The 26,428-nt window shown below is 41.9% G+C and overlaps 1 protein-coding gene across 1 annotated transcript in view; it reads left to right on the forward strand.

Annotated features, from left to right (window-relative positions):
* Positions 1-25,206, forward strand: part of LOC124775432 (cubilin-like) — a 187,658-nt gene extending 162,452 nt beyond the window's left edge. The window contains exon 10 of the mRNA XM_047250265.1: positions 24,514-25,206. Coding sequence (XP_047106221.1) covers positions 24,514-25,206 — 693 coding nt within the window. The remainder of the gene's footprint in view (positions 1-24,513) is intronic.
* Positions 25,207-26,428: the final 1,222 nt, after the last annotated feature.

Genomic DNA, 26,428 nt, shown 5'->3' on the forward strand with positions numbered 1-26,428 from the left:
TCACTCACTAAGCACTCAAACACACAATCCCCGGGCCTTTTCTTCACCACAATTTCCCATTAGCTATCCTGAAAAACTGAGGCAGTATCCCACCATAATGAATGAGACGTTGAGCACAGAAAGAGGAACAGGTTTTAGTGCTGTGCAACACATAGCTTGGAGGTAAGTTTTCTAGAAATGAAGAAAGAAGGGAAGAAACAGTGTGAATGTGTTATGTGGAATGCTGGATGTTTCATAATCATTGTTGTTATTTATCTGCATAACTTTTTTTACCAAACCACTACTCAGTTTTATCTAATTAATCTTACAATTTATAAAATATATTGCATAACAGGTACTTTCTAGCTGCCTTTGTAAATAAGCGTATTTTTGAAATTTCCCTTATCTCTGTTGGTAATTTATTGTAGTTTTATCCCTTGGTAGAAAATGCTGTTTTGAGTTTTATGTTTGTTTTTTCTTGGCAAATGTAAGTTGTGTCTAGCTCTTGTTCGATGGTCATGGACAGAACTGTTTGTGTAGTAATTACCAATGTTATTTTTTATGTGTATCACTGACTGGCAAATGTATTCACATGAAGAAATTAAAATACACAGTGTTTTGAGCAGATCTTTAAAATGAGCTTGACTACCATTTTTGGTTATGATTCTTGTTGCTCTTTTCTGGAGTTTGAAAATTGTGTCCATATTTTTTGCATTTGTTCTCCCAGAAAGAATGTCATAGCTAAGAATTGAGTGTACACATGAATAGTTGTAACTAAAAGACATTGTATGTTACACTCTGATGATAGGATTCCAAGGGCATAATATGCTGATGACATTCTATTTGCAGTTACATTTCTGTGTTCACAGGACTTCAACTGAGAATCAATATTCATTCCTAGAAATTTTGCATTTGTTACACAGACTATAGAGGTGGTATCTACATTTGATTTAACATTGTCGTTTTCCCTCTTCAAACTGAAATTCTTGGCATTAGTTTTCTTTATGTTCAATTTCACCTTATTGCTTATTGACCAATCATAAACTTCCTTGACAGCTTCATTTGCTTTCTCTGTAAGGAGTTCTCTAGCTTTCTCAGTGACTATAATATTGATGTCATCACCAAAGAGAATTTTTTCACCATCAGTAACACTACTGGGAAAGTCATTGATGTATATAAGGAATAGTATTGGTCCTAATTTGCTACTTTGTGGAACCCCTGTACTAATGTATTTGGTTCTGATAAACATTTCACTAAATAGATATATTTGAACTACATGTTATCTCTACTCTTTGTACCTTATCTGCTAGGCATGACCAAAACAAGTCATTAGCTACCCCTCTTATTCCTAATCTCCTTAATTTATTTAATGGAATCTTGTGGTCAACTGTATCAAAGGCCTTAGAAAGATCCAAAAATATGCCTGTGACACACTCGTCTTTGTCAAGAGCGTCAAGTACAACTTTAGTGAATTCTACTATGGCTGACTTCATAATTTTGCCACTTTGGAAACCAAACTGTGATTTGCTTAATAGGTTGTACTTATTCAGGTAATTCATTAATCTGTCTTTCATAATTGGGGAGAATGTGACAGCAGGGAAATGGGCAAGTAAATTTCTATGCCTTCTGCATCACTTTTCTTAGGCAGAGGTACAACTCTTGCCTATTGTAACTGCTCTGGAAATGTCATTGATGTGAAGAATTCATTTATTATATTTGTTAAGGTGTCTTGTATAATCTCTGTACATTGTTTCAGTACACAAATTCATACTTCATCTAATCCTACTGACTTTCTAATTTTTGAACAGTTTTATTGACTTCATTCTCTGGGGTTGGAAGTAACGTCATTTTATATAGTGCAACATTATTTACAGATATTATAATTGTTTTGGGGATTTTTTCTTGTAACATCTCGGCAACACTTGAAAAATGCTCATTTACATAGTTTGGTAAGTGTTGTGTATCATTTATTACCTTATCCCCACCTCTATTAGCAGTATGTTATTCTGTGTTTCTTTGCCTCTCCCTGTTCCCTTTTTTAAAAAATCTCAGACTGCTTTGCTTTTACTCTCTGCATTATATATATTATTTTGTCATTAAATGACTTTTTTGCAGCAATCAGATCCTATGGATCTTTTTGTATCTGTGATAGAAATTTAAGAATTCTGGATCACTGCAACTCTTTTTCGTGGAACTGAGATATTTGAGTGTTTGGGAGGACTTCTTAATATCTGCTGTTATCCATCTGTTTTTGGGAGATGTTGATAGAGACATGCATACCTATTGAAATGAATTTTCAAAGTTCAGTTTAAATAATGTGGAGCATTTAGGGAATGTCATATTCACATTGGTTTCCTTATACACTTCATCCCAGCTTTGTTTTGCTAGTTCCTTTGAAAAATCTTTTATTTTGATTTCTGATAGATGTTTTTTATAGGCTTGTAGTTTAGGGAATGATTCGGTGACTGATTTTACTGTTGTTATTTGACCCAGATGGGCTGATAGTCCAAGATCTTTTCCAGTTACATCACATTTTTCCCTGTCCATATTTGTGGCCACATAGTCAATTACAGATGCAGTTACTGTAGTAACTCTTGTTGCACTATTGACCAATAGGAACATGTCAAAACTTTGAAGGATATTTCTGAGGTGCTGCTTGATTCATTTATAATAATAGTGTTGTTGTTAATGTTCCCACACAGAATTATGTTGACCTTTGTACTTGAGACTTTATCTAGAATTTCTGTTAGTTTATTCAAAAGTGTCCACATTACCACTGGGAGATACACACATAAAATGATTAAGTTCTTGGTGATATCAAGCCCTGTTAATTCTATAGCTGATATCTCAATGTGTTTGTCTTCACTTGCTGTGATGAGGTCTTGTCTTGATTTGAACTGTGTCCCTTTTCTGATGTAAATGCATGATCCTTCACCTCTTGAAGCAGTTCTGCAGTAAGAGTTTGCCTTTTATAGGCTGATAACATTACATGTTCGACTTCTTTCTCTCTACACTAGTGCTCAGTAACACAAACTACTGTGCAGTTCAAAGATTGGAGCTCAACTTCTAATAGTTGTATTTTATTTTTTATTGATTACTTGTTTTGATGGAGGAGTTTAAATCTGTGAAATGCACCATGTTACCCTTTTCAGTTGTTTGTTTTTCTTTGTGACATCTAGTATGTGTGATATTTTGAGTGTTAAAATCTGTGTTGTGAGTGATTGTTCCACTATTTTTTAAATTGCTGGGGATATTCTGTAGGCAGGTGAACCTGCTGTCTGGATTTATCCTAAAAAAAAAATTACTTTTCCTACCCATGACAACAAGTATTTTGACCAAGTGTGGCATGAGATCCACCCCCTATACTTTCGTGAATCAGCTGTACCAATATTCCCTTCCCGATCCTCTTCAGATGTAGCCCATGTCTAGTGAAACCCCATCTGTTGATGGTCCTGACGTGCACCAGAGACCCATGAGCAAAGTTGGCTGATCTCAGAGCCATCCCTAGCCCTACATTCATTCACCTCACAGCCCCATCAAGGTGTGGCCGAATGTGATGCCGGAGCAGCTCAACGATGCGTACATTGGTGCCATGAATCAGGGAAGCTATGTGGTTAATGCATGGCCGCAGCATGAGGCGCCTGGTGGATCACGCTATAGTTTTAACTAAGCGCGATCCGCTGGAAAGACCCGTTTCCGGTACCGCCATTGCGGTTTATCAGGGCTTCACTTCCTGCCGCGCCCAGCTAGCTTCTAATTATTTGCGGGAAGTGTGACGTATGGCGCAGCTCTTATCAGTACATGCAGGCAGCTACTGCTTGTTTGTACGCTTTCAGTTCATTCATATATGTAGCAGCTGCATTTATTTTAAGACGAGGCTACAGCATGTTTTACACAGCCATGCAGCGTTCTCATTGATTTCTAATATTATGATCATATTATTAATTATTTCTGCAGGAGTTCCGACTCCTGGGGCGGTGGGTGGGTTTATTTTCTTATCTATTAAACACTACTACACATTGATCTTGCCAAAAGTGGAGAAGCGATTCTTCTTAATGTTTTAGCTCTCAGGGGCCATCTGGGATGCTCTCTGGGGCACTCTGGGATGCCCGCTGGGGCACTCTGGGATGCTGTCTGCGCCTGTTTTTGATGCTCTCTGTTGACTCTCTGATTATCTATCGCTCAGTTTTTGATCCTTTATCTCTTATTCTTTATTTTATTGTTCATATTCCCCACTACTGTCCAAACTGTTTCTCGCCCCATCCACTATCACTGCATGGTCCTCTTTTGTAAAGTCCTCACATAAAGACCCTGTCCTCTATCACATGACTTAACCCTGCATTGGCTTAAAGTTACTGGTGGCCTGGTACGCTGCCTGTAAACTTTCCTGTAACTGAGGGCCTACACTACGCCTATGGCTACTACCTAGCAGCAGCACTTCCTTCTTCCGAACACTTTGTACACTCTTAGGCTTCTCGGACTCGACTGAAATGTGCTGCACATTTTATGCTCCTCGTTCTACCTGAGGCTATTCTCCACTTCACTCTGGCTGTGGTAGATGCCTGTTTTTGGCGTTGATGATAAAACTGTCAGATTGCGTTCTCTTTCTTCCTATCCTCCTACCAGCTTCCAGTTCCCAAACACCCTCCTCCCTCCCCCCCCCCCATCTCATTTGATCGTCAGCAGTTCCTTCCTTGCTTCCTCCAACTGTGCCTCAAAGGCACAGATTTTCCTTTCCTGTTCTGCAATCAAAATGTTCCTACTACATACTCTGCAGTTCCCAGGAGAGAGCCTCTTCTGTTCTCCCAGCATACCCACCCATTGTTTCCACTCCAGCGAAAATATTTCCTACAAGATTGGCAACAGCTCCTACATTTCTCACACATGTTTAGTTTCGAAAGAATGTTTCAAATTATTCAGAGACGCGAGATGTAACAAAAAACGATACAAAGATCTTATGTATGGTTGCGGTTGTTTTTGTACAGATTTAGGACCACAGTGACAGAAGAATGAGTTAGTAATTACTTTGCGTTTAGAGAATTTACGTATCAAACGTGTTTGATCAGGTTTTTAAACGTTTACAACTCGGAAAATTTACGTCTACATTGCGTCTATCTAACTAGTAAACAATAAGAAATGTGTTAGTTAAATACTATTTAGAAACGTTTAATTACACTTTTATTGGGACAATAGACACTGATGAAACTGTCAGATCGCGTACTCTTTCTTCCTATCCTCCTACCAGCTGCCAGTTCCCAAACACCCTCCTCCCCCCTATCTCCTTTGATCCTTATCAGTTCCTCCCTTGCTTCCTTTTTTTAACGAATTTTGCACTATCAAGAAAACTTGGTCGAACTTTTTGTGATTGTCCCAAAATTTTGGGTTTTGTAGGGATTATCGTGACTTCAGATAACACGAAGCTTTTTCAAGGAGATGATTTAACGGGACGCTAATACTCTGTTGTGCGACAAGAACGGACACTACAGCAAGTGTTCGAAATAAAGAAAATTTAAATTTTGCACTATTTCCTCTTAAATAAGTTCTTTTAGCGGACGAAGGAAATACCTGTGATCTCTCTCGGCGGCCATCTTTGTGAAACTCTAAACCATCTGTATGTATGTAAAACTTACTAGGATTAGCATGTATTACAACCTTAAGTACAGGGTTCATTATAATTTTAGGATGAGGCTAGAGTGCGGTGACACACTGAGGTTGGGTTGCTTCCGTAGATCTTTTAGGCAATCAAGCAGTTACTGTGGTTTCATTGTCACAGGATGGTCGACTTCCAAAATTACTCTTTAATTCGCAGCACAACAAAATGCGTCGCATCCCACCAGTCTTGTATGAAACTGGGGCCTAAATTGATCAGTCGACACACTGACAACAGTTTAGGCTGAGATCTGCTAATTTCCCTTTAAACGAGTGAGTGGGAGAATGTCTCCAAGGATATTTAGCGGGGGTGATCTTGTAACGGAGAGGAGAAGTTTACAGGAAGTGAATAAGGTTGCAGACACTTCCAAATAGTCCGCCCCCGGTAGCTGAGTAGACAGAATGTCAATCCTAAGAGCCCGGGTTCGATTCCCGGCTGATTCTGAGATTTTCTCCGTTCAGGGACTGGGTGTTACGTTGTCCTAATCATCATCATTTCATCCCCATCGACGCGCAAGTCGCCAAAGTGGCGTCAAATCGAAAGACTTGCACACGGCGAATGGTCTACCCGACGGGAGGGCCTAGTCACAAGACTTCCAAATACAGTTTAAGAAGACTGTTTTTAATAATTCAAACTTTGTGAGGTGACATACAGCGGCGTTTTATCTATCAATGATGAAATTCTGTCACTCTGTCAACCCAAGTTCTTCAGTATTACCTTTTACATGCTTTCCTAGAGACTTGTTCCGATGCTACAGTCAAATACTTGAATGAAAGTAAAAGAGGAGTATGAGACTGTACTCGTTATTCCAATGCACAGAAAACTACCAATTATTCCTCGTTGCGAGTCATGGAACTAGAAGCTGGAAGACAAGTCTTAGGTATGACTTGTTACCTCTGTATATTCTCACACACAGAAATACTGTTACTCTTCGATACTTTTAGAGACACGCTCTACAGAGATTGTTCTTTACTACCTGGTAGGAAACTCACTGGAAGAATTGTGGTTGGATACTAATCAGAAAATCAGTGCCTCGTTCGAATGTGTGCAGTTTCCTCATAGTTTGCTGCAGCATCATCGAACTGTCACTTTACAATGATGATTTCCGATGAATTAGCTGTCCCCTATTGATGACTATGGCACCAGCTGTGTGACTCGCTTGTCAGTTCTCTCACTGATTAACTCATCCGCTACTGCCGAGACTGCCTCTAACTGCCATTTGTATACTGCTTTTTCAGTGTCTTGTAAGAATTTCCTGTGGCTGTATTACTTCCCTTACTTTTAATTACTGGAATACTTCTAGAAGCTTCTCGAGCCTCCTTGGACAGTACTGTAACGTCCCACTTGTGCCAGGACATCGTAATTTTGGCCCCAGTCAGCTGGCCATTTCAGTTTCCATTACTTACAGCTTGTTGTTGCTCCCGCAGTGATCGTGACTGGCGCAGCGTACCACTTTTGCCTAGGGTGTGCTGAATGCAATGTTTAGTTGCTCACTTTCCTGTATACATTTGCAGCGTGTCTCTCCTGTGCTATGTCTGTACCTTAGTACTTACTAAAGTTTCTATTCTTTTCAAAGCGTCAGTAACATTCCTTATATCTATAACACTAGGAGCTCTAACATTAATCCTGACGTCCATAACGCATCCCACCTTAAATAAATCATAAGCAATTGTCCAATGTGCCACTAATTCCTTTAAATTTACAAATATAATTGTTGTACCTTTTTATACTGTATTTCTTATAATCTAGTTACATTTTATCCATAGTTTCTACTATTTATTCTTTAAATATCCTGCATCTTATTTTCCTGAGGATGTGACATCATCGTCTCCTCTTTTCCCAATCTAGGAGGTTCGGGTATGTCAAGTACAGTACTTTTAACAAATACCGAGCGATGTGGGCAGAGGTTAGTACTTTGGACTCGCGTTCGGGTCGTTCAAAATCTCATCCGCCTGTGCTGATTTAGTTTTTTCGTGATTTCCCTAAATCACTTCAAGTAAATGCCAGGATGTTTTTTTTTTTTTTTTGAAAAATTTCCTTCCTCATCCTTCCATAATCCCTTGGGACCGATGACCTCGTTGTTTTGTCCCCTCCCCCAGATCAACCAACCAACCAGTCTTAACAAATACTGACTGACAAAAATTTCCAGCGCCAAAACAGTCGTGTCAAACTTATATCTGAAACTTGCACCGTAAATATTGCAGAAAGTGCTACAGTTGAGCAGTTATCACAGCATGGGTTGGTAGTCAGGGGACTGTATTGCTAGCCAATCAACAGAATTTAATAATACTTGTAAGTGTATTTTTTGTGGAAACATACACTTTTCAAATGCAATAATGCCTATTCACAATAACAGACGAAAAGTCGGTTAAATTAGAGTGTCACTGATGTTTGTTTCAGGATTCTAGTGGGAGTCGTTTAAGAGATATCGTATTTTGAAAAGTTCTCACAATTACACTTGCATAATACCTGTGATTGCGGTCACTAAAAATAACACAAGTGCATACATGAGTTATGCCGAGACTGACCAATAACGAAACAACTGACCAGTACAAATTGTGTTCAAATTGACCACCAGCAGCGGTAATACACATATCCAGTCTGGTACGGACAGACTGCTGCACACGTTGTAGCATTTCACACTAGATGTCCGAGCAGGTTGTAGTAATACGTCGTTGCGTATCATTCGGTGTAGTTGGCATGTCTATAGATGTCAAATCCGGGGAATGGTCCAGCCAAGGTACAGGTCCTCAGCGTCCTATCAAATGATTTGGGAACAATTCGTGAAGACGTGCTGTAGTTCTTCATGCACTATGGGCTGGACAGCTATCATGTTGGTACCACATATCCCTCCTTGTCTGATGAGACTCTTCTTCTATCGTCCGTGGAAAATGGTATGTTAAGAGACTACACTTGTGCGAATTCAGCGTTGGGTCTTTGAAAAAATACCTTTGAGTTTATGGTTCACCATCCCACGCCACACGTTTAGACTCCATGGATGCCGACGTTCCACCTGACGGAGCAAACGGGGATTGTCAACAGACCAATAGTGCATGTTTCGGCGCTTTAACAGGCCGGGATTGGTAAATGTGGCTTCATTACTATACAACATACATGGTACATCTAGAGTATTCTATCTTAATGTTCATGTACAGAAGTTAACACGATTCTAATAATCCTTTCCGTGGACCTCTTGATGGAGAGAGATTACCAGGTTACTTGCATGGCACATGTCACTTCCTTGTGGTATGGTACGGGAGCTGACTCGAGGGTCAGCTGCAACAGCAGAGAGAACATCAATTTCCCCCCTCCACTGTCGTCAGTTGTTTTCTTCTGTTACTTTGTCTAGGTGTTACACTCCACTTCCAAGTAACTGTTGAAGAAGCTGATAAATAGCTGCTGATGAGGCTAATGGCTAATGGGATATATTGCCGCATACACCGTACAAGGACGAAATCAATTCATCCTACACTCTCCATACAATTTTTGTGTTTGTGGGGATCCACAGCAACCAAATTCTTAACAAACGTAAATATGGTCAGTATCAGGCTATAATGCAACAAGGGCAATACAAAGATTAGTAACTAATAACTATTTTTATGATTCAGATTAAGCCTACGTATGCGTACAGTAATGTTGGTCTCTTCTGTCATTGTACATATCCCTTTGCTAGTTAGCAGTCAGCTGTTCGACATACTTCAATCTCATTACTGCTACTTACAGGTCCTATAGCCCGCTAACTGCATGTGTTAATGGCAATGCTAATGGTGCTTCTGTTGTGTTTGGTTTTTGCTAACTGCATGTGTTAATGGCAATGCTAATGGTGTTTCTGTTGTGTTTGGTTTTTCCTCTAATTCTTTATGACCATTGAGTTACATTGTTACACTAGGAACAATGTCCCTCCTAGCGATATTAGTCTGCACTGGACGTACACCCGCAATCCACAGTGTTTGCAATTTTTATGGAATGTTAACAATCCCACACCTTGTAGTTGAATTTGTACCAAGGAAAATCGCCCAACAGCAGTACATTTTGAGAAGTAATTTTATTTAGACAACCTGTTTCGGAATCTCAATAATGCCATCTTCAGGCCCAATACGCACTTCATTCATAGACAGATGTATCGACATTAGCGTCAGACGTATCGATACTAGCGTACTAGAGGTATCTCGATACCGTGAATTCGTTGTCAGAGGGATTGCTTCGAGGACTTGATAATTTTTCTCCTAGATGTGGAACTATTATATATTTATGGCTGAACTATGTGTCTGCTTTGTTCCAATTTTGCTGCATTACTGTCATTACTCAGAATGTTACATTCAGCCAGTGATATTTAATTTGCTTAATCTTTCTCTGCACTGTTGGACGTCCCTGTTCTCTATCCCGTCCACTCTATAGAATTAATCGTCATGCATTATCAAGTAAATGTACGTTATAATTTTCCATGCGATATTCGTAATCTGAATCTTGCCGTGATGATAGAAGCAAATCACAGGTGTATCTTTCATATTTTGGATCTCCACCGTGTCTTCACGTGATTCGGCTCTCAATGGACCATTTAGCAGGTTCAATGACAATTATATCTGTTTAGACTGAACCATGGCTCTCGTAAAAGAAGTTTCCTCTTGCTAGTGGCTCCTCTGCATTTTTCTTGTCATTAATAATAAGATTTCAACCGATTTATAAGTACTTTTATCTGCTTATTTCTAGATATTTTAATTGTGATACTGGGCAGGTCTATTGTAATTACTTCTTACCGCCCTCTGGAATGCGAATATAGTTTCTTGGAATGACTTTTTGTTACCTTCTCATCAAGCTATATAAACCAACCCGGTCTCCTGTTGTAGATATTCTTGAATTATGCGTCTGGTAACAGTGAACCTCACTGATTTTCTTCGCTTCTCTTACCTTTTCTCATGCTACTCGGTTCACTTCTCGCATTCTAGTTCCCAGCTACGGCGTTATATCAAATACAAAAATACTATATGGTACCGACAGATCCAAGTTACTACAGAACTCTTTTGTGAAGTAGATATTCCATCAGCTTTATGTTTGTCAGTGATATGATGTGGCCTGTATCTCTCCCGAATCCTTAATAATGTACATACGCTCTTGAATACTTGGCTCAAAATCTTCGATCCCTGGTTGGTGAGCAGTACTAACAGAATTCCCTACATAAACACAATTTCTTCTACAAATATCGGCACCACTGTCTCGGCGTCCTGTTTCTCGAGTGGTACTGCTGCTATGAATTTACTTAGGTTATTGTGAAATCTCGAGCACCAATTTCCAGTCGTTGTCTTATCTAACAGACCTACTATATCTATGTTACATTTCTTACAAATGTCGTCAATGTGTCTGTAATGACTAGAGGCACCTTTGTCTCGCTCAGAGAGAAGTACTCCTTTGTCACTTGTCGCAATTCCCAACGCCTTCTTCTACGCCTCTTTCCATGCTTTTCCACTGCTTATACTTCTGTTCGTGATATCATCGAGGACATGGTCGAGGCGGAACGTGAGCGTCCTGGAATGTAAGGAAACTAATAAATTAGAGTAAGAGATGTTCGAACAAATTTGCTGTATTTTACTACCAGTAAGCTATCAGTAAAGGGCACAGTTGTAAGAGCGTGGCACATGGGAGGCCACCGACAGCCTGACTGAGGGGCACAGAGCCCGAACAAAGATGAGCAGGAAGGCACGTCTGGTTATGTCGAGAGCTGGCTACAAAGAGAGCTCTCGCTAGCCTGCTTGAGTCCCCCACGTAAGCTTTCACAGCCCTCTGATTAGCGGCTGAATGGTACTTCGCAAACGTGTCCTAGTCACCGATGCTTTAATAAAGCATTATCCCTCCAGCAGTACTCGCGGTGAGAACACTACTCACATGGACTGCGAGTGGGTGGTGATATTCAGTGTCGTAAGTGTCGCATTAAGCTTTCCAGATTTGTACATAATGTCATAAGAATACTCCTGTAGTTTCCGTTTCAGTAACCTTCATGATGGATCTTCGTCACCGAAAATCCACGTCAGTGGCTTCGGAATTGTTGCGATGCTAAAATGCCGACAGTCACTATAAATGATTTCTCGAAATGTGGGTAGCTCAGTATGGGAGGATTTAGAAATCTCTCTCGTAATTCCCCAAATGCAGCTTATTGCTGGCCTCCACTTTCGTATGGCACCCCAGTCCTCAACAGTTGATGTAGTGGACTTGCAATCTTACCGAACTTTGGAATATACCTACGGTAATATCTGGTTAACCATTAATATCCTTTTAACTCTTTGGTGGATTTCGGAACTGTACAGTTCTTTACCTTCAACACGTTTCCCTCGTTCGGCTATACACTTTTATCGCTTGTTCTCTGTCCTAAGAATATTACCTCCTTTCTCAGAAATTCGCACTTATTTGAGTGTAGCTTTAATCTATGTACCGTACACCTGTCCGAGAATTTGTGCCAATTCTTATTATGTTCTTTTAGAACTTCCATAGTAAATTATGTCATCCAAATCCCCAAACACTTTGTAAAATGGCTCTGAGCAGTATGGGACTTAACTGCTAAGATCATCAGTTCCCTAGAACTTAGAACTAATTAAAGCTAACTAACCTAAGGACATCACACACATCCATGCCCGAAGCAGGATTCGAATCTGCGACCGTAGAGGTCGTGCGGTTCATGACTGTAGCGCCTAGAACCGCTCGGTCACCCCGGCCGGCAAACATTTTGTACCTCGCAGTCCTGCCGAATAATGGTCATCAGATTCTGAAATGTGCTTGGTGCATTCTTAAGCCGCATCAACATCCTTTTGTATTCATGTTGATGAAAATTTGCACTGAATGCTGTCGTTTCTCTTATCTACTGGTTCATTTAAATGAGATAGTACCCTGGCCAGATCTAAAGTGGAAAAATTCTTGGCTATCCTTTATGGTCCAATATCTCACTTACTTCAGGATTGGAAAAGGCTTCCCCCAAAGAGATTTCGTTCAGTTTCCATAGTCTGTTACGAATTTCTGTTTTGATAAACGACTGGCGTCTCATTTCCTTGGCACAATCAACACACGTGCATTCAACAATTATAATTCCATTAACTATGTTCTTAATTTATTGGGCATTTTTTCTCTTCCGGTATTCTACAGCGATGTTCATTCGCATCTTTCCCTTTGTGTTCTGACAGTATTGGGACTGCATACTTCACGGTTTCTGTAGGTGACAATTTGTCCCCCGTTTTAGTAAAATAGATCACATTATGAGCTATACAGGGTTTCCAATTCATATCGCGCTTCTTTGTTCAGTTGCTTGGTTTTGATTGCTTCTCTAACTCACGTATTGCAATTTCTATGGGTGTTCATCATGTTCGTTGGTTCCTGCACGACTCGTACTGGCGTCACTTTCTCTATCTCTTCACCTAATACTCTTTTGCTGCACTCAGTTCACACTTGGACTCCCTCATGTTCAATACTCTGGCTCCGCTTTCGAACTCCTTCGTTGCCAATGGGAGAAATTGATGGGTTTTCAAGGAAATGACCCTTCACTTTTGTTGTGCTGTGTAACTATAAAATGAGTACTCCATCCACAAGTGAAAACAGATCGTGCTGTATGTTCTGCGCATGAAATTGACATCTTCAGTTTTGAAACAAATGAAACGTGGTGTGCCATATGCGCATTCCATGCGCAATGTTTGATACATGTTTTGCTCCTTAAAAATCGTCTGAAACTCATACTGGGATCTTTCCACGCGCCCTCAGGGCGAGGGGAAGTCACCATCGCTTTAGTGCTACCTTGTCTATATGCTCAGTTAAAGCCTAAAAACGTATGCTATTTAAAGAACTACACCATCAGGTTCTGTGTGCTAATCTGAAAGTCGGCTAAGGAGACGCTGAGCAGGACTCAACAAACGTCTGGAAGGCAAATCAAAAGCCACTGTTTTTTAGCCGGCACAAGTGCCTCAAAGGAGGTCGTGAGTCTATGGGAGACGATCCCCACGCAGATGCCCATTCACGAGCAGAAAAGAGGACAATGTTCATAGTACGCATGTTGCATTGAACACAGACCGGCGGTTAAGTGTTCGAATGACTACAGACCACACAAGAGTTAATAAACAGACTGTGAAAAGGGTTAAGGTAGTCTTGTTGACCTTTCTCACCGAATTTTCCTCATTCGCCCTACAACCACAGTGTGGCCCTGCAGAGTTCGTCCTCTCACTCTGAGTGAAGGCACCACTTAAACGACAACCCCATCAGGCAACAGGAAAGGTGAATGTGGCTGCAAGGCGATGCTTGAAGAGTGTAAGATATCTAGCTCTTGCAGCCATGACTACTTTCTTGTCACTCGAAGCGCCTTATGTACGAGGGTCAGTCAAAAAGTAATGCCTCCTATTTTTTTTTCTACGTTTAATTGTCAGGAAATTTAAATGCAATTACATAGGTTGAAAACCTCAACATTGAGGATCATTTTGTCATTTTTCAATGTAATCTCCGCCCATCTCTACAGTTTTGGTCCATCTTTGAACAAGGGCATGTATCCCAGCACGGTAAAAATCACAGCTCTGCTTCCTAAGCCATTGACGCACGGATGTTTTGACGGCCTCCTCATCTTCAAAATGAATCCCACGATGAGCTTCTTTTAGTGGCCCGAACAGATGGAAGTCTGATGGTGCCAGGTCAGGGCTGTATGGGGGATGAGGCAAAACTTCCCATCCAATTTTGACAATCTCGTCCGAGGTGTGACGACTGGTGTGTGGTCTTGCATTGTCATGCAAAAGAAGAACATCTGCCATTGATTTTGTTGGGCGAACCCGCTGAAGACGTGCTTTAAGTTTGTTGAGGGTTGTGACGTATTGAACAGAATTTATTGTGCATCCCTGCTCCAAAAAATCAACCAGAATCACACCCTCTGTATCCCAGAAAACTGTTGCCATAACTTTCCCTGCCGATCGCACAGTTTTGAATTTTTTCTTCCTCGGCGAGCTTGTGTGACGCCACTCCATTGACTGCCTCTTTGATTCAGGTTCAAAAAAATGCACCCATGTTTCGTCCCCGGTCACAATTTTTTTCAGAAACTCATCTCCCTCCAAACGGAAGCGCTGCAAGTGTTGGGAGGCTATTGTTTTCCTTGCCTCTTTATTCTGATCGGTTAACATTCTTGGAACCCACCGTGCACAAACTTTTGAGTACCCCAATTGTTTAATAATCGTGATCACACTGCCTTTACTAAGAGAAATAATGCGACACACTTCATCTGCAGTCACCCGACAGTCACCACGAATGATGTCATCAACTTGCTGAATGTTGTGTGGAGTCACTGCACTCACCGGCCTGCCGCTCCGCTTTTCGTCAGTCAACGGTGTTTGCCCTTCAGCTTCCTTACAACGACGAACCCATCGTCTAACAGTGCTGACATCCACTGTCACAACACCATACACCTTCTTCAGTCTTTCATGAATGCGTATGGGCGTTTCACCTTCTGCATTCAAGAATTCAATCACACAACGCTGTCTCAAACGAACATCGATGTCGGCCATCTTACAAACTTCTGCTGTGCTGCCACCTGTTGACACAGAAAGTTACTACTGCAGTGGATTGCAGAAGAAGGTTTGAGGAATGGCGCCAAATTCAAATTTTTCACTTAACTTAATTTCTTTAAGTAGAAAAAAAATGGGAGGCATTACTTTTTGACCGACCCTCGTATTATAGCAGGCAGCTGACAGCACAAAAAATGATCGATAGGTGTTCTCAATCAAGAAAAGCTGCAGATTTCTGTTTGCACAGAGTAGTTTAGTGAGCTCTTGATGGAGCCGTCGGAGAATGCTACGTCGTGACCGGATGCTGCGTTAGGATTGTCCACCGACACCTATTACTTCAATGTTTTTTAATTAAACAATATGTCAAAAAAGATTTAGCAAAAGGATCGAAATCTCTCTTCAGTGAACTCATTAGGATGTATTTATTAAACTAATCTGTATATGAAGTTATGAACAGCCTGAATCACACAGCGCATTGACACGAACAATGCCCCACGAAGTGATCTGCGCTGACAGTTTTTCGTGATGTGAACGCCATGGTGGCAGCGGTGTAGCTGCGTGTTGGCGCGAAGCTGCGAGCAATTAAGACCCGTTACTTACTGGGAAAGTTACATACTATTTATTTTCCATACAAGTGTTATTGCAACATATCTGTATTACCTTGCGTGTGATTATAGATCGGAGAATGTTGAGGGCACACAACTTTTGTATTGTTTTGTTATTTTAACCAACGCGAATGTCCAGAATAAAATCCACCCTCAAATTTCTATTACGTCACCTATTAGTATCCCCAAGAAACTTAACTGTAAGGACTAAAAGTAAAATGAACATGTGCACGTAGAACTGTTCCTGTGTTTCAGAACGAGTAACTGATTTCAATTATTTGGCTGCATTTAACGCGTAGGGGACAACCAATGCACTTTTCGCTATACACTGATAAATCGCCACTCTATTGGTCAGTGAAGTAATAAAATGCAAGTAGGATTTTATTATGCCATGAAAAATAATGAAATTTTGATTAAAATATAAAGAAAATTTTGTTCCGTTTGTTAATTGAATCACTGCAACGACAACAGCTACAGCTTTTTAATAAATAAACAAGAGTCGTGTACCTCGTCGACCAATGAGTAGTCCCGGTGGACTACTGAAAAATTGTTCTACGTTCAACGATGCGTTTTAAGACATAACGCTCCAGTGTTAATCACGAGTGAAAAACGATCGCAAATTCATGAAAATGTTTCCGCGTTCAAACCTTTTTCTTGCTAACTTGCTGAAATCTTTGTAAATCCACACCCTGCTACCCGGCAATGCATGCGAATCTCACAGGCCCCCTATTTGTCGTTATAAAATTTTGAACACTGCACTAACACGTCCCAGTCACTTCTCATAGTTAAATACGTCTGCATTGCTCCATCTGTTCCACACGAATGACCAACGCCGTAATCGCTGACGCTCTTGTATGTCCTTAAACTGTCATTACGAAAATAGCACACTTGCTTTTACCCTACATCCTAACAGCTATGCCATCTTACGCTACACAGTAAATTCTTAAATTGGCAGCAGTCAACAACTGTAGAATTATGGATACAGTGAGAATCAGACTGGATAGCAGATTCACGCCAAAAGTTTATACAGACTGTACCTTGATTTCAGCAGATAAATACCTGTCATCCTCAGTAGAAGTAATAACACGTGTTGCGTATTGTGTGAAAAGACAAATAAACTGTACGTCCTACTCAACAGTAAAATGATCCATATAAATGCTTAAGGGATTTAACAATCTAGTGCACACCAGAAGTGTATCCACAACACTAACGCAATTCCCAACAGCATAACCCTGATGTACCTAAGTTTACATTTAATAACAGCCACTCATACAATTGCCAATGACATGCTGTATGCCAAAGAAACGGTAACAAAAATACAGAAAGTTGGAAGTTTAATGCTAAACTTGTAAACTCGTGTTTGAAAGTCTGAATTGTATCTAAGAAATGAATAAAACTTATTCTGGTATAGAAATAAGTAAATCTCAGTGCAGGCTGACAGAACTGTGTCCAAATTAAATTTTGAACGTAAGTATGTATGTGGAGGGAGCTGAAGCTACACGATGAGAAATCCAGACTGGTCGGTACAGAAAACAATTCGCCTGCAAGAAAGCAATCCTATTGCAGTGAAGTTAACATATATTATGAAACTGCAAAACAAAATGATTCAATTAAAATGTTGGCCCTGAATATTGCTAATGTTTATCTTTAGTCTTGCTGCATCAGAACCGTTATTGTAATACACGGCAGATGAACATAGAAATTAGTGCATCTCACTATATGATAAAACTGCTTGAAAATTTACAAGGTAGCGCTTTACTGAAAGCTTTCTCTAATATTAATCGTCAGAACGGGTACTAATATTTACACAGAAACATTCTGACAATGACTGTGATTTACAAGGGACGTGGGATTTGGCAATAAATTAAAGTAATTGGCATAACTGTGCTCACGGAACGCTCGTCTGCTATATAACCTCTCACTATTAGGATAATGATGACATTGTCACAGTTCTAATATCATTTACTGTACTTGCAATGTACAATGTAGGACGGTATCTTATAAGTTTCAATACAAATGCTTTTCAGTACACAACTCGCGATATGCAATTCGAGTATGCGAACAGAGTCATGAAAGTACATGAAAATGGGGAATTAATCTTAACGACTGACAAGACTCCGAGATGATTAAGCCGTAACAATACTACACTTTTCATAAAGTTCTCACACCAACAAAGGTGTGCAGAAATATGTCTTAATAACTCTCTTGCGTAAAATTGCTTTCCTTGACACTTGTTTCAACTATCATAGAAGTCCATGTGCTTCATTATAAAATTTCTACAGCAAGCTCTAACCATACACAATTTTCTAGTAACAAGAAACTACACAGTTACAAATAAAAAAGACAGGATTATCTTAAAAATTACCTTTTGTCATTATTGCATTCTTATCACATTTCCTCGAAAATGTTCCTCAAAATATGTTTTTACAAAACCCTTTTTAAATAGTGTTGCTTCCACTAACACCAGGCCAACTTCTATCCTTCTCGAACTAAGTACATAGCCATACTGTCCAATCCTCACTACTACTACTCTCTTCTAAAGAAGTAACATCTCTGACCAACATTTGTGGTCTCAGTAACAGCCTTACAAAGAATATGATTATATCGATACTACACAGGTTCAGTAAATTTATTAAATTCACAACTTCGTATACGTTTACGATGAAAACTTCATGAAAATAGCAATGCTAAATAAGACAGCTTACCTTTCACAGTATGCCAGAAATAAGGGCAACAAAGCAAGAAATTGTTTTGCGTCAAGGCGGACGGCGGACCCACAATCCCATCTTGTTATCTTCAATACTTTTTCTCGAATCTGGATTCTGCTGCTTATACAAATCATGCAGTGTGGCTAGCAGAGTGCAGCTGCTCACGGAATACGGAAACGCAGGACTTGCAGGCGTACCTTAAAATAGGGTGAAGAGAGTAGAAGTTCCCACGGAAGATGTACCATATCGCGTCAGGAGGATAATGAGAACATAATTCAAAGATTTGTTTGTGTAGATTGGCAGTGAACCAGTTTAACAGAGTATTTATAAATTTCTAAGTAGTGTACGCTGTCAATTGATGCTTTGTTTACTCTATGACAATCATCAGATGATGTGCTGAATTTACTTACTCCGAGCATTATATGTAAGTGCCAACATAATTTGCATTGTTTTAACTTAAGTACCTAGAAAGAAAATTTGGAATTCTGTTTAACCAGACGTTTGCCCTCAATGTATACTAATATTAGACTCGCGTTTCGGCTAGCTGAAAACATAGGGTTACGTTTTCGGTATTTGTGGAGTAAATAGAAATAGGAATCGACAGTGCTTCTTCAAACGAAGACCAAGAATTTGACGGAAATAAAGACACAGGACCCTGTTCTGAGCATAGGTTATGATTACAGTACATCGAGAAGTAAATAAAAAAAATGGCTCTGAGCACTATGGGACTCAACTGCTGGGGTCATTAGTCCCCTAGAACTAAGAACTAGTTAAACCTAACTAAACTAAGGACATCACAAACATCCATGCCCGAGGCAGGATTCGAACCTGCGACCGTAGCGGTCTTGCGGTTCCAGACTGCAGCGCCTTTAACCGCACGGCCACTTCGGCCGGCCTGGAGAAGTAAATAGTCATTTAGATTGTGTGCATGTAAAATTTGTTTTTTAGATGGCAGAGGTACGTTGGACTCTCTTCGCGAAAATCAAGGCCGGTTACAGACTTTGCTTTAAAAGATCACGACTCACTTTCTAGCCATTAGAAAGCTTTCAGTTACTTCTTGGTGTATGGGCGACTTGTAGATTCAAGAACATGATAGCTTTTAAAGATGATGTCAGTCACTTAACCTATTAACAAACAAACCCGCTTCATCTACATAGTTTTACAGTAAATTAAACAGAAATATAATACTTTTCATTTGGATAGGAGTTTAAATGATCAGAAGTCATGCATTATTCTTAGTTTTGTACTGAATTAAACCTTCTCTGAACCAGAGAGAGTTTGCTTCTTGTTATCCTAGAAGCAAAACAGATTTTTAAATGTCCCTGTTAGCCCAGTGGAGAAATAAATAGAAGTAATTAAACGATGAACACTGCTGCTTTTATTCAACCTTTTCCCCGGAATGAATAGAAACACATTTTCTTACTTTTTTTAATGATATAAATCATGAGATATGTCCGAAAGCCGGGTATAAGTTTAAAGTTAGGCACGAGACTCGTAGTCCCACATAATTTTTATTTTATTTTCTATTTTTAAAACTAGCTGAGTTGCCAGCGTCACTCGGATATGTATTTATTTCATTTCTAGTAGCCCATCTCCTCCTTCCCTCTTCGTTTGGTCTGTCTCCTTTGCCCCCCTCCATGTCCATCACGTTCTGCCCCTTCTGTGTGTCTACCTCCTCGAAACTCACACCATCCACTCCCACCCCTCTCTCTGTGTATCTGCTACTCTCTGTTCTCTCTGCTCTCTCTGTCCATCTCCTCTTTCCATTCTGTGTCCATCTTCTCTTCTCCCTCTCTCTGTGTCGTACAATGATATAATTTTGTAGGTTAGTTCAGCAGCAAATGTGGATACTTTTGCTAAATGTATTGCGAATGGAGTTAGTTCCAAAGAAGTTATGAACTTAAACGTCATGATGCCATATCTGATGCAACAATTTTACTGCATGAACAGCAGAAATGTAGTAAGTGATAAACGTTTATTGATTCCATCATTTTGTGGGGATTGTAAGCGAGAAAAGGTGTGTAAACGTTTGAAATTACGTGTAAAGTTCGTTGCAAGTGACTAAGCGCTCTCGTTTTCAAATATCGAGTAGCACGCATAGCAGCTATACGTTAATCAATGTGTATATCAGGCAACAAATAGAGTGCAAGTATGGTTCAAATGGCTCTGAGCACTATGGGACTCAACGTCTGAGGTCATCAGTTCCCTAGAACTTCGAACTACCTAAAAAAAACCACTCCGTGTACAGGCCACAAGTGGCCCATCGAGACCATCCGACCGCCGTGTCATCCTCAGAGGAGGATGCGGATAGGAGGGCTGTGGGGTCATCCCGGTCGTTATGATGATATTCTTGACCGAAGCCGCTACTATTCGGTCGAGTAGCTCCTCAATTGGCATCACGAGGCTGAGTGCACCACGAAAAATGGCAACAGCGCATGGCGGCCTGGATGGTCCCCCATCCACGCGCCGACCACGCCCGACAAACTTCGGTGATCTCACGGGAACCGGTGTAGCCACTGCGGCAAAGCCGTAGCCTTAGAACTACTTAAACCTAACTAACCTAAGGACATCACACACAGCCGGCCGCGGTGGCCAAGCGGTTCTAGGCGCTTCAGTCTGGAACCGCGCGACTACTACGGTCGTAGGTTCGAATCCTGCCTCGCGCATGGATGCGTGTGATGTCTTTAGGTTAGTTAGGTTTAAGTAGTTCTAAGTTGTAGGGGACTGATGACCTCAGATGTTAAGTCCCGTAGTCCTCAGAGCCATTTTTTGACATCACACACATCCATGCCCGAGGCAGGATTCGAACCTGCGAACGTAGCGGTCGAGCCGTTCCAGACGGTAGCGCCTAGAACCGCTCGGCCACGCCGGCCAGTAGTGCAAGTATGGATCAGACACATTGAAAAAGGTATAAGCAATGTATTCATTACTTTGAATCGTATAATGTGGCACGTAAGAGCAAAGAAATGGATTTTTACAAATGTCATAAAGTTCAAAAATCAGCTGTGCAGTGAATAAGTTCTGGCCTGAATTTGGGGCACTCTTGAAAATTTTACAGTTATACTTGGAAGGTAGTAGCTGAGGGACTGATTGGCACATCAGATGGCAAGCACAGGTGATGTTAATATTTAGCAAACGTTTCTGCAAGACAGGTTTACGACACCACTCACCGGCGAGAAGGCACCGCCCGGTGGGCGCTGTGTACGTGTGTGGATAATGAGGGCAGCAGAGGGCACTGGCAGGATGTGGTGCAGTTAAAACAGCGCCAAGTGGCCTGTGTGCAGCGACCGAACTGGGCTGAGGAGAGCTGACACTATACTTATTAAAGAGCACCCCACTTGTCTCCCCAAGAAGAAATGCATCTTAGGTGTACGGAAAGGATGTGTAAATAAGCGAGCTCGGTCCCTAAATTCAAGCAGTTGCGTCGCCATTCCGTCCACGTCTAGAGCTGGAGAGAATGAATATTGTTTAAGTTGCAGGCCAATCATGACGACCCTTTGGTAATGGCTATTGGCTGCCAAACGGACCATTGAAACTACCTCCAACCTCCGCTGCACAGATGCATCATAGCTGTGGGGGGGCACGCTGCACCTTGGATCTGCATCGGTGTTAGGAAGAAGAAGGCTACTGGGCTCCGCTCTCTGGGTGACTTGGTCCAGCGGACTGCAAGATGCAATCCGCAGGGGCGAGGCTGGGGCGCGAACTTGCAGCCACGTGTATGCAGAGCTACCTGCGGCCGCCGACAGAGCTGCCTTGGGCGGACGGCCGGAGCTGCTGAAGATCACTACAGCGACGGCGGACTGCTGTATTCCCTTCGGCGTTCTACATGGCATCCACCAGTTGCGCTTGAGGGAGCAGTCAGCCGTACCGCGAGCTATCGGCACAGCGAACACATGCAGCGCGCCACTTAGGCGTGGCCTGAGTAGGAACGCTGCGTCTGCAAGGGTGGGCGACCAGACACCGATGCAGCAGATCACAACATTGTCACTGGTGCTGACTCACGCATGCGTTCACACTGCAAGGTGCCTTCACCTTGACCAGCAAAAGGCCGGCTGTGTACTATCGATGCAATGAAGTCAGTGACAAACTTGCTGGTGTTTCTCAGCTTGCTTCAACGTGAGTCACCCTTCTCTCCCAGATCATACCTCTCAGTCGTTTTGACATATTACACCCTCTGAGCTCGAAGAAACTGTAACAAGTGAAAGACTAAATACCCTTTCCAGTGAGTTCCTAATTCACCTACTACACACTTTATGATATAGCCTGTGATATTCCACAGGGTTTAAGCTGAGTCTTTATCAAACCTCATCGATATCGCTTCAGCATGTTAGTAATAAGAAATTCTAACGTCATGCACGATGCGACAGTTTCTCACACATCTCAGTGTTTATGACGTCTTATATCCTGAACTATGTATCGTAAAGTGATATAATCTTGCATATGCATTCATTTGGACAACGTCTGCTAAATGCGCCAAGAATGCAGATTGTAGGGGGTGGCAGCGAAAAATGTTTCGTAAAGGTTTGAAATTATATGTAGAGTTTCTTTTAAGTCACTAAATGTTCTCGTTCTCAAATACTGGGTGAATAAAATCTGGATATTCACGTCTATAGGTGTACACTTCTTTTACACAGCCATTCCAACCTCTTTGATAGGTAGTTGGGATTCTTTCCAGACAGCAAATGATGTAAATGCGACGTTTGGGTGAAATCGGTCCATTTGTTTCAGTAGAGACGTAGAACAAACATACAAACATTTTTTATAAAGGATATGGATATCAGTCCTTTTCGTGGTCCGATTTTGATTAAATATAGCCTCCAATTCTGTCAGAGACAGCTAAGGACTTGAAAGAGCAGTTTAACGGAATGGAAAGTGTCTTGAAAGAACGATATAAGATGAAAATCAGCAAAAGCAAAACGAGGATAACGGAATGTAGTCGAATTAGGTCGGGTGATGCTGGGGGAATCAGATTAGGAAATGAGATACTTCAAGTAGTAAAGGAGTTTTGCTATTTGGGGAGCATAATAACTGTTGATGGTCGAAGTAGAGAGGATATGAAATGTAGTCTGGAAATGGCAAAGAATGCGTTTCTGAAGAAGAGAAATTTGTTAACATCGAGTCTAGATTTAAGTGTCAGTAAGTCGTTTCTGAAAGTATTTGTTTGGAGTGTAGCCATGTATGGAAGTGAAACATGGACGATAAATAGTTTGGACAAGAAGAGACTAGAAACTTCCGAAATGTGATGCTACAGAAGAATGCTGAAGATTAGATGGGAAGATCACATAACTAATGAGAAGGTACTGAATAGGATTCGGGAGAAGAGGAGTTTGTGGCACAACTTGACTAGAAGAAGGGGTCGGTTGGTAGGACATGTTCTGAGGCATCAAGGGATCACAAATTTAGCATTGGAGGGCAGCGTGGAGGGTAGAAATCGTAGAGGGAGACCAAGAGATGGAATACACTAAGTATATTCAGAAGGACCTAGGCTGCAGTACATACTGGGAGATGAAGCAGCTTGCACAGGATAGAGCAGCATGGAGAGCTGCATCAAACCAGTCTCAGGACTGAAGGCCACAGCAACAACATAGCCTGTACGGTACCCAAACCTAGACTCAAGTTACCTACAAAACCCCACGAAAATTCGAGCAGTTGTTTCGTAGATCAGCGTTTTTTTTTTTTTTTTCAAGGAGACAGACAAGAAAAATTTAATGAAACTTCAAATTACGGTGTATTTGTTTTTCTTGCCCAGGTCTGATGAAATAAAGCCTATACGTTGCCCTAAGCTAGGCTGATGTTACCTGTTAAAACCCCTAAAAATCCGTCAAGTAGTTTTGGTGTTTAACGCATACAAAAATAAACAGATGGACACAGCGGTTTCAAGTTTTAATTTTATTGTCGAGTAGATTTTTTTTCTTTTAAGGGTGAAAACTTCCTATTCAACCCATTTTACAGTAGGCTGAATTACGATATGTTTGGTGTTTTTTTTTTTTTTTACAATGGTCGACTACGTGCATTAGTTGTTTCTTGCGATATTGCCACGAATACTGTTATTGCAACAGGTGCACCGGGACCGCGACATCTGGCTGCACTTCGACAAGGTGAAGTTCGCGTCGCGCTCGTGCGAAGACGGCCACCTGCAGCTGTTCCTGCCGGGCAAGACTGAGCCCTTCCTGTCGGTGTGCGGCAGCAACGTGAGCGTGCTCAAAGAGGTGCCCATAATCCCGGAGGCGGACATAATGGCTGCGGCGACGGAGGCGGCGGAGGCGGCCGGAGCGCCGGCGCCCGGGGCGGGAGCGGGGGCGGGGGCGGGGGCGGGGGCCGGCGGCCACCTGCCCGCGGTGCGCATCGAGTTCGCGGGCAGCGTGTGGCCGGCGCGCACCGCCTTCAAGATTGCGTGGACCGAGCTGTTCCACCTGCCGCGCAACCCAGACGGCTCGGTGGCGCAGGCTGGCCTGGCGGCCGGCGACTGCGCCTACCTGTGCCCCGGTGACGCCGGCTTCTGCGTGCCGTCCAGGCTCGTCTGCAACGGCGTCGTCAACTGCCCCAACGTGACCGGCGCGTTGGGGCCGCACGACGAGAACCCCGAGCTGTGCAAGCTGCGCGGCGCCGAGCAGGTGGGCTGGGCCGCCGTGGCCGTGGGCGCCGCCTGCGGGGCCGTGCTCGCCGTCTGCTGCGTCGCCGCCGTCTGCCACGTCTGCTGGTGGCGCAGCAGGCTCTCCGGCCACGTCGACCTGCCCTACCGCCTCTCCTAACTGACAGCGCCTGCCTCGCAGCCAGTGAAGTGCAGCCGCCAGAGGACCTCACAACAGCTACAAACGCACGCAAGAACACACACACTCATACACACAAACAACCACAATTACAAGTATTCGAAGAAAAACTTCACTGTATACAATGGGCTGTTTGTTGAACACAAGTTTTCTATAGCACTACTGGGCAGTTTTGAGTTTCAGCTCATTTCCAGGCCCACCGGTGGATTACATTATCCCATTTTAGGTCTTGATAAAGTAGTGGCTCTTAATTACTGGTGAGATGTTTAATCTCGTTATGAGATTTATTGATTGGCGACTCCATGGAGTGTTCTGTGCACCAAGACCAAATAGTGGATAGAATTTGAAGGATAATCAGCATTGGTCGTATTTTTTTTGTTTTATTATCCGCAAAATCGGTTTTCGGTCACTTAGTGACCATCCTTAGCGCTGTAATATACAATTAAAGTTGGTAGGCACACATATGTGATCGCTATAAGCTTGTTGATACCAGTGCCTACCAACTTTAATTGTATATTACAGCGCTGAGGATGGTCACCAAGTGACCGAAAACCGATTTAGCGGATAATAAAACAAAAAAATACGACCAATGCTGATTATCCTTCCAATTCTATGAGGTTTATTGTATTCACCTTATGTTTCTGGTGTCAAACATATACCGGGTGATCAAAAAGTCAGTATAAATTTGAAAACTGAATAAATCACGGAATAATGTAGATAGAGAGATACAAATTGACACACATGCTTGGAATGACAGGTGTTTTATTAGTACCAAAAAAATACAAAAGTTCAAAAAATGTCCGACAGATGGCGCTTCATCTGATCAGAATAGCAATAAATAGCATAACGAAGTAAGACAAAGCAAAGAAGATGTTCTTTACAGGAAATGCTCAATATGTCCACCATCATTCCTCAACAATAGCTGTAGTCGTGGAGTAATGTTGTGAACAGCACTGTAAAGCATGTTCGCAGTTATGGTGAGGCACTGGCGTCGGATGTTGTCTTTCAGCATCCATATAGATGTCGGTCGATCACGATACACTTGCAACTTCAGGTATCCCCAAAGCCAATAATCGCACGGACTGAGGTCTGAGGACCTGGGAGGCCAAGCACGACGAAAGTGGCAGCTGAGCACACGATTATCACCAAACGAGGCGCGCAAGAGGTCTTTCAATCGTCTAGCAATATGAGGTGGAGCGCCATC

This window comes from Schistocerca piceifrons, chromosome 2, assembly GCF_021461385.2.
Source record: "Schistocerca piceifrons isolate TAMUIC-IGC-003096 chromosome 2, iqSchPice1.1, whole genome shotgun sequence".
NCBI lineage: Eukaryota > Metazoa > Arthropoda > Insecta > Orthoptera > Acrididae > Schistocerca > Schistocerca piceifrons.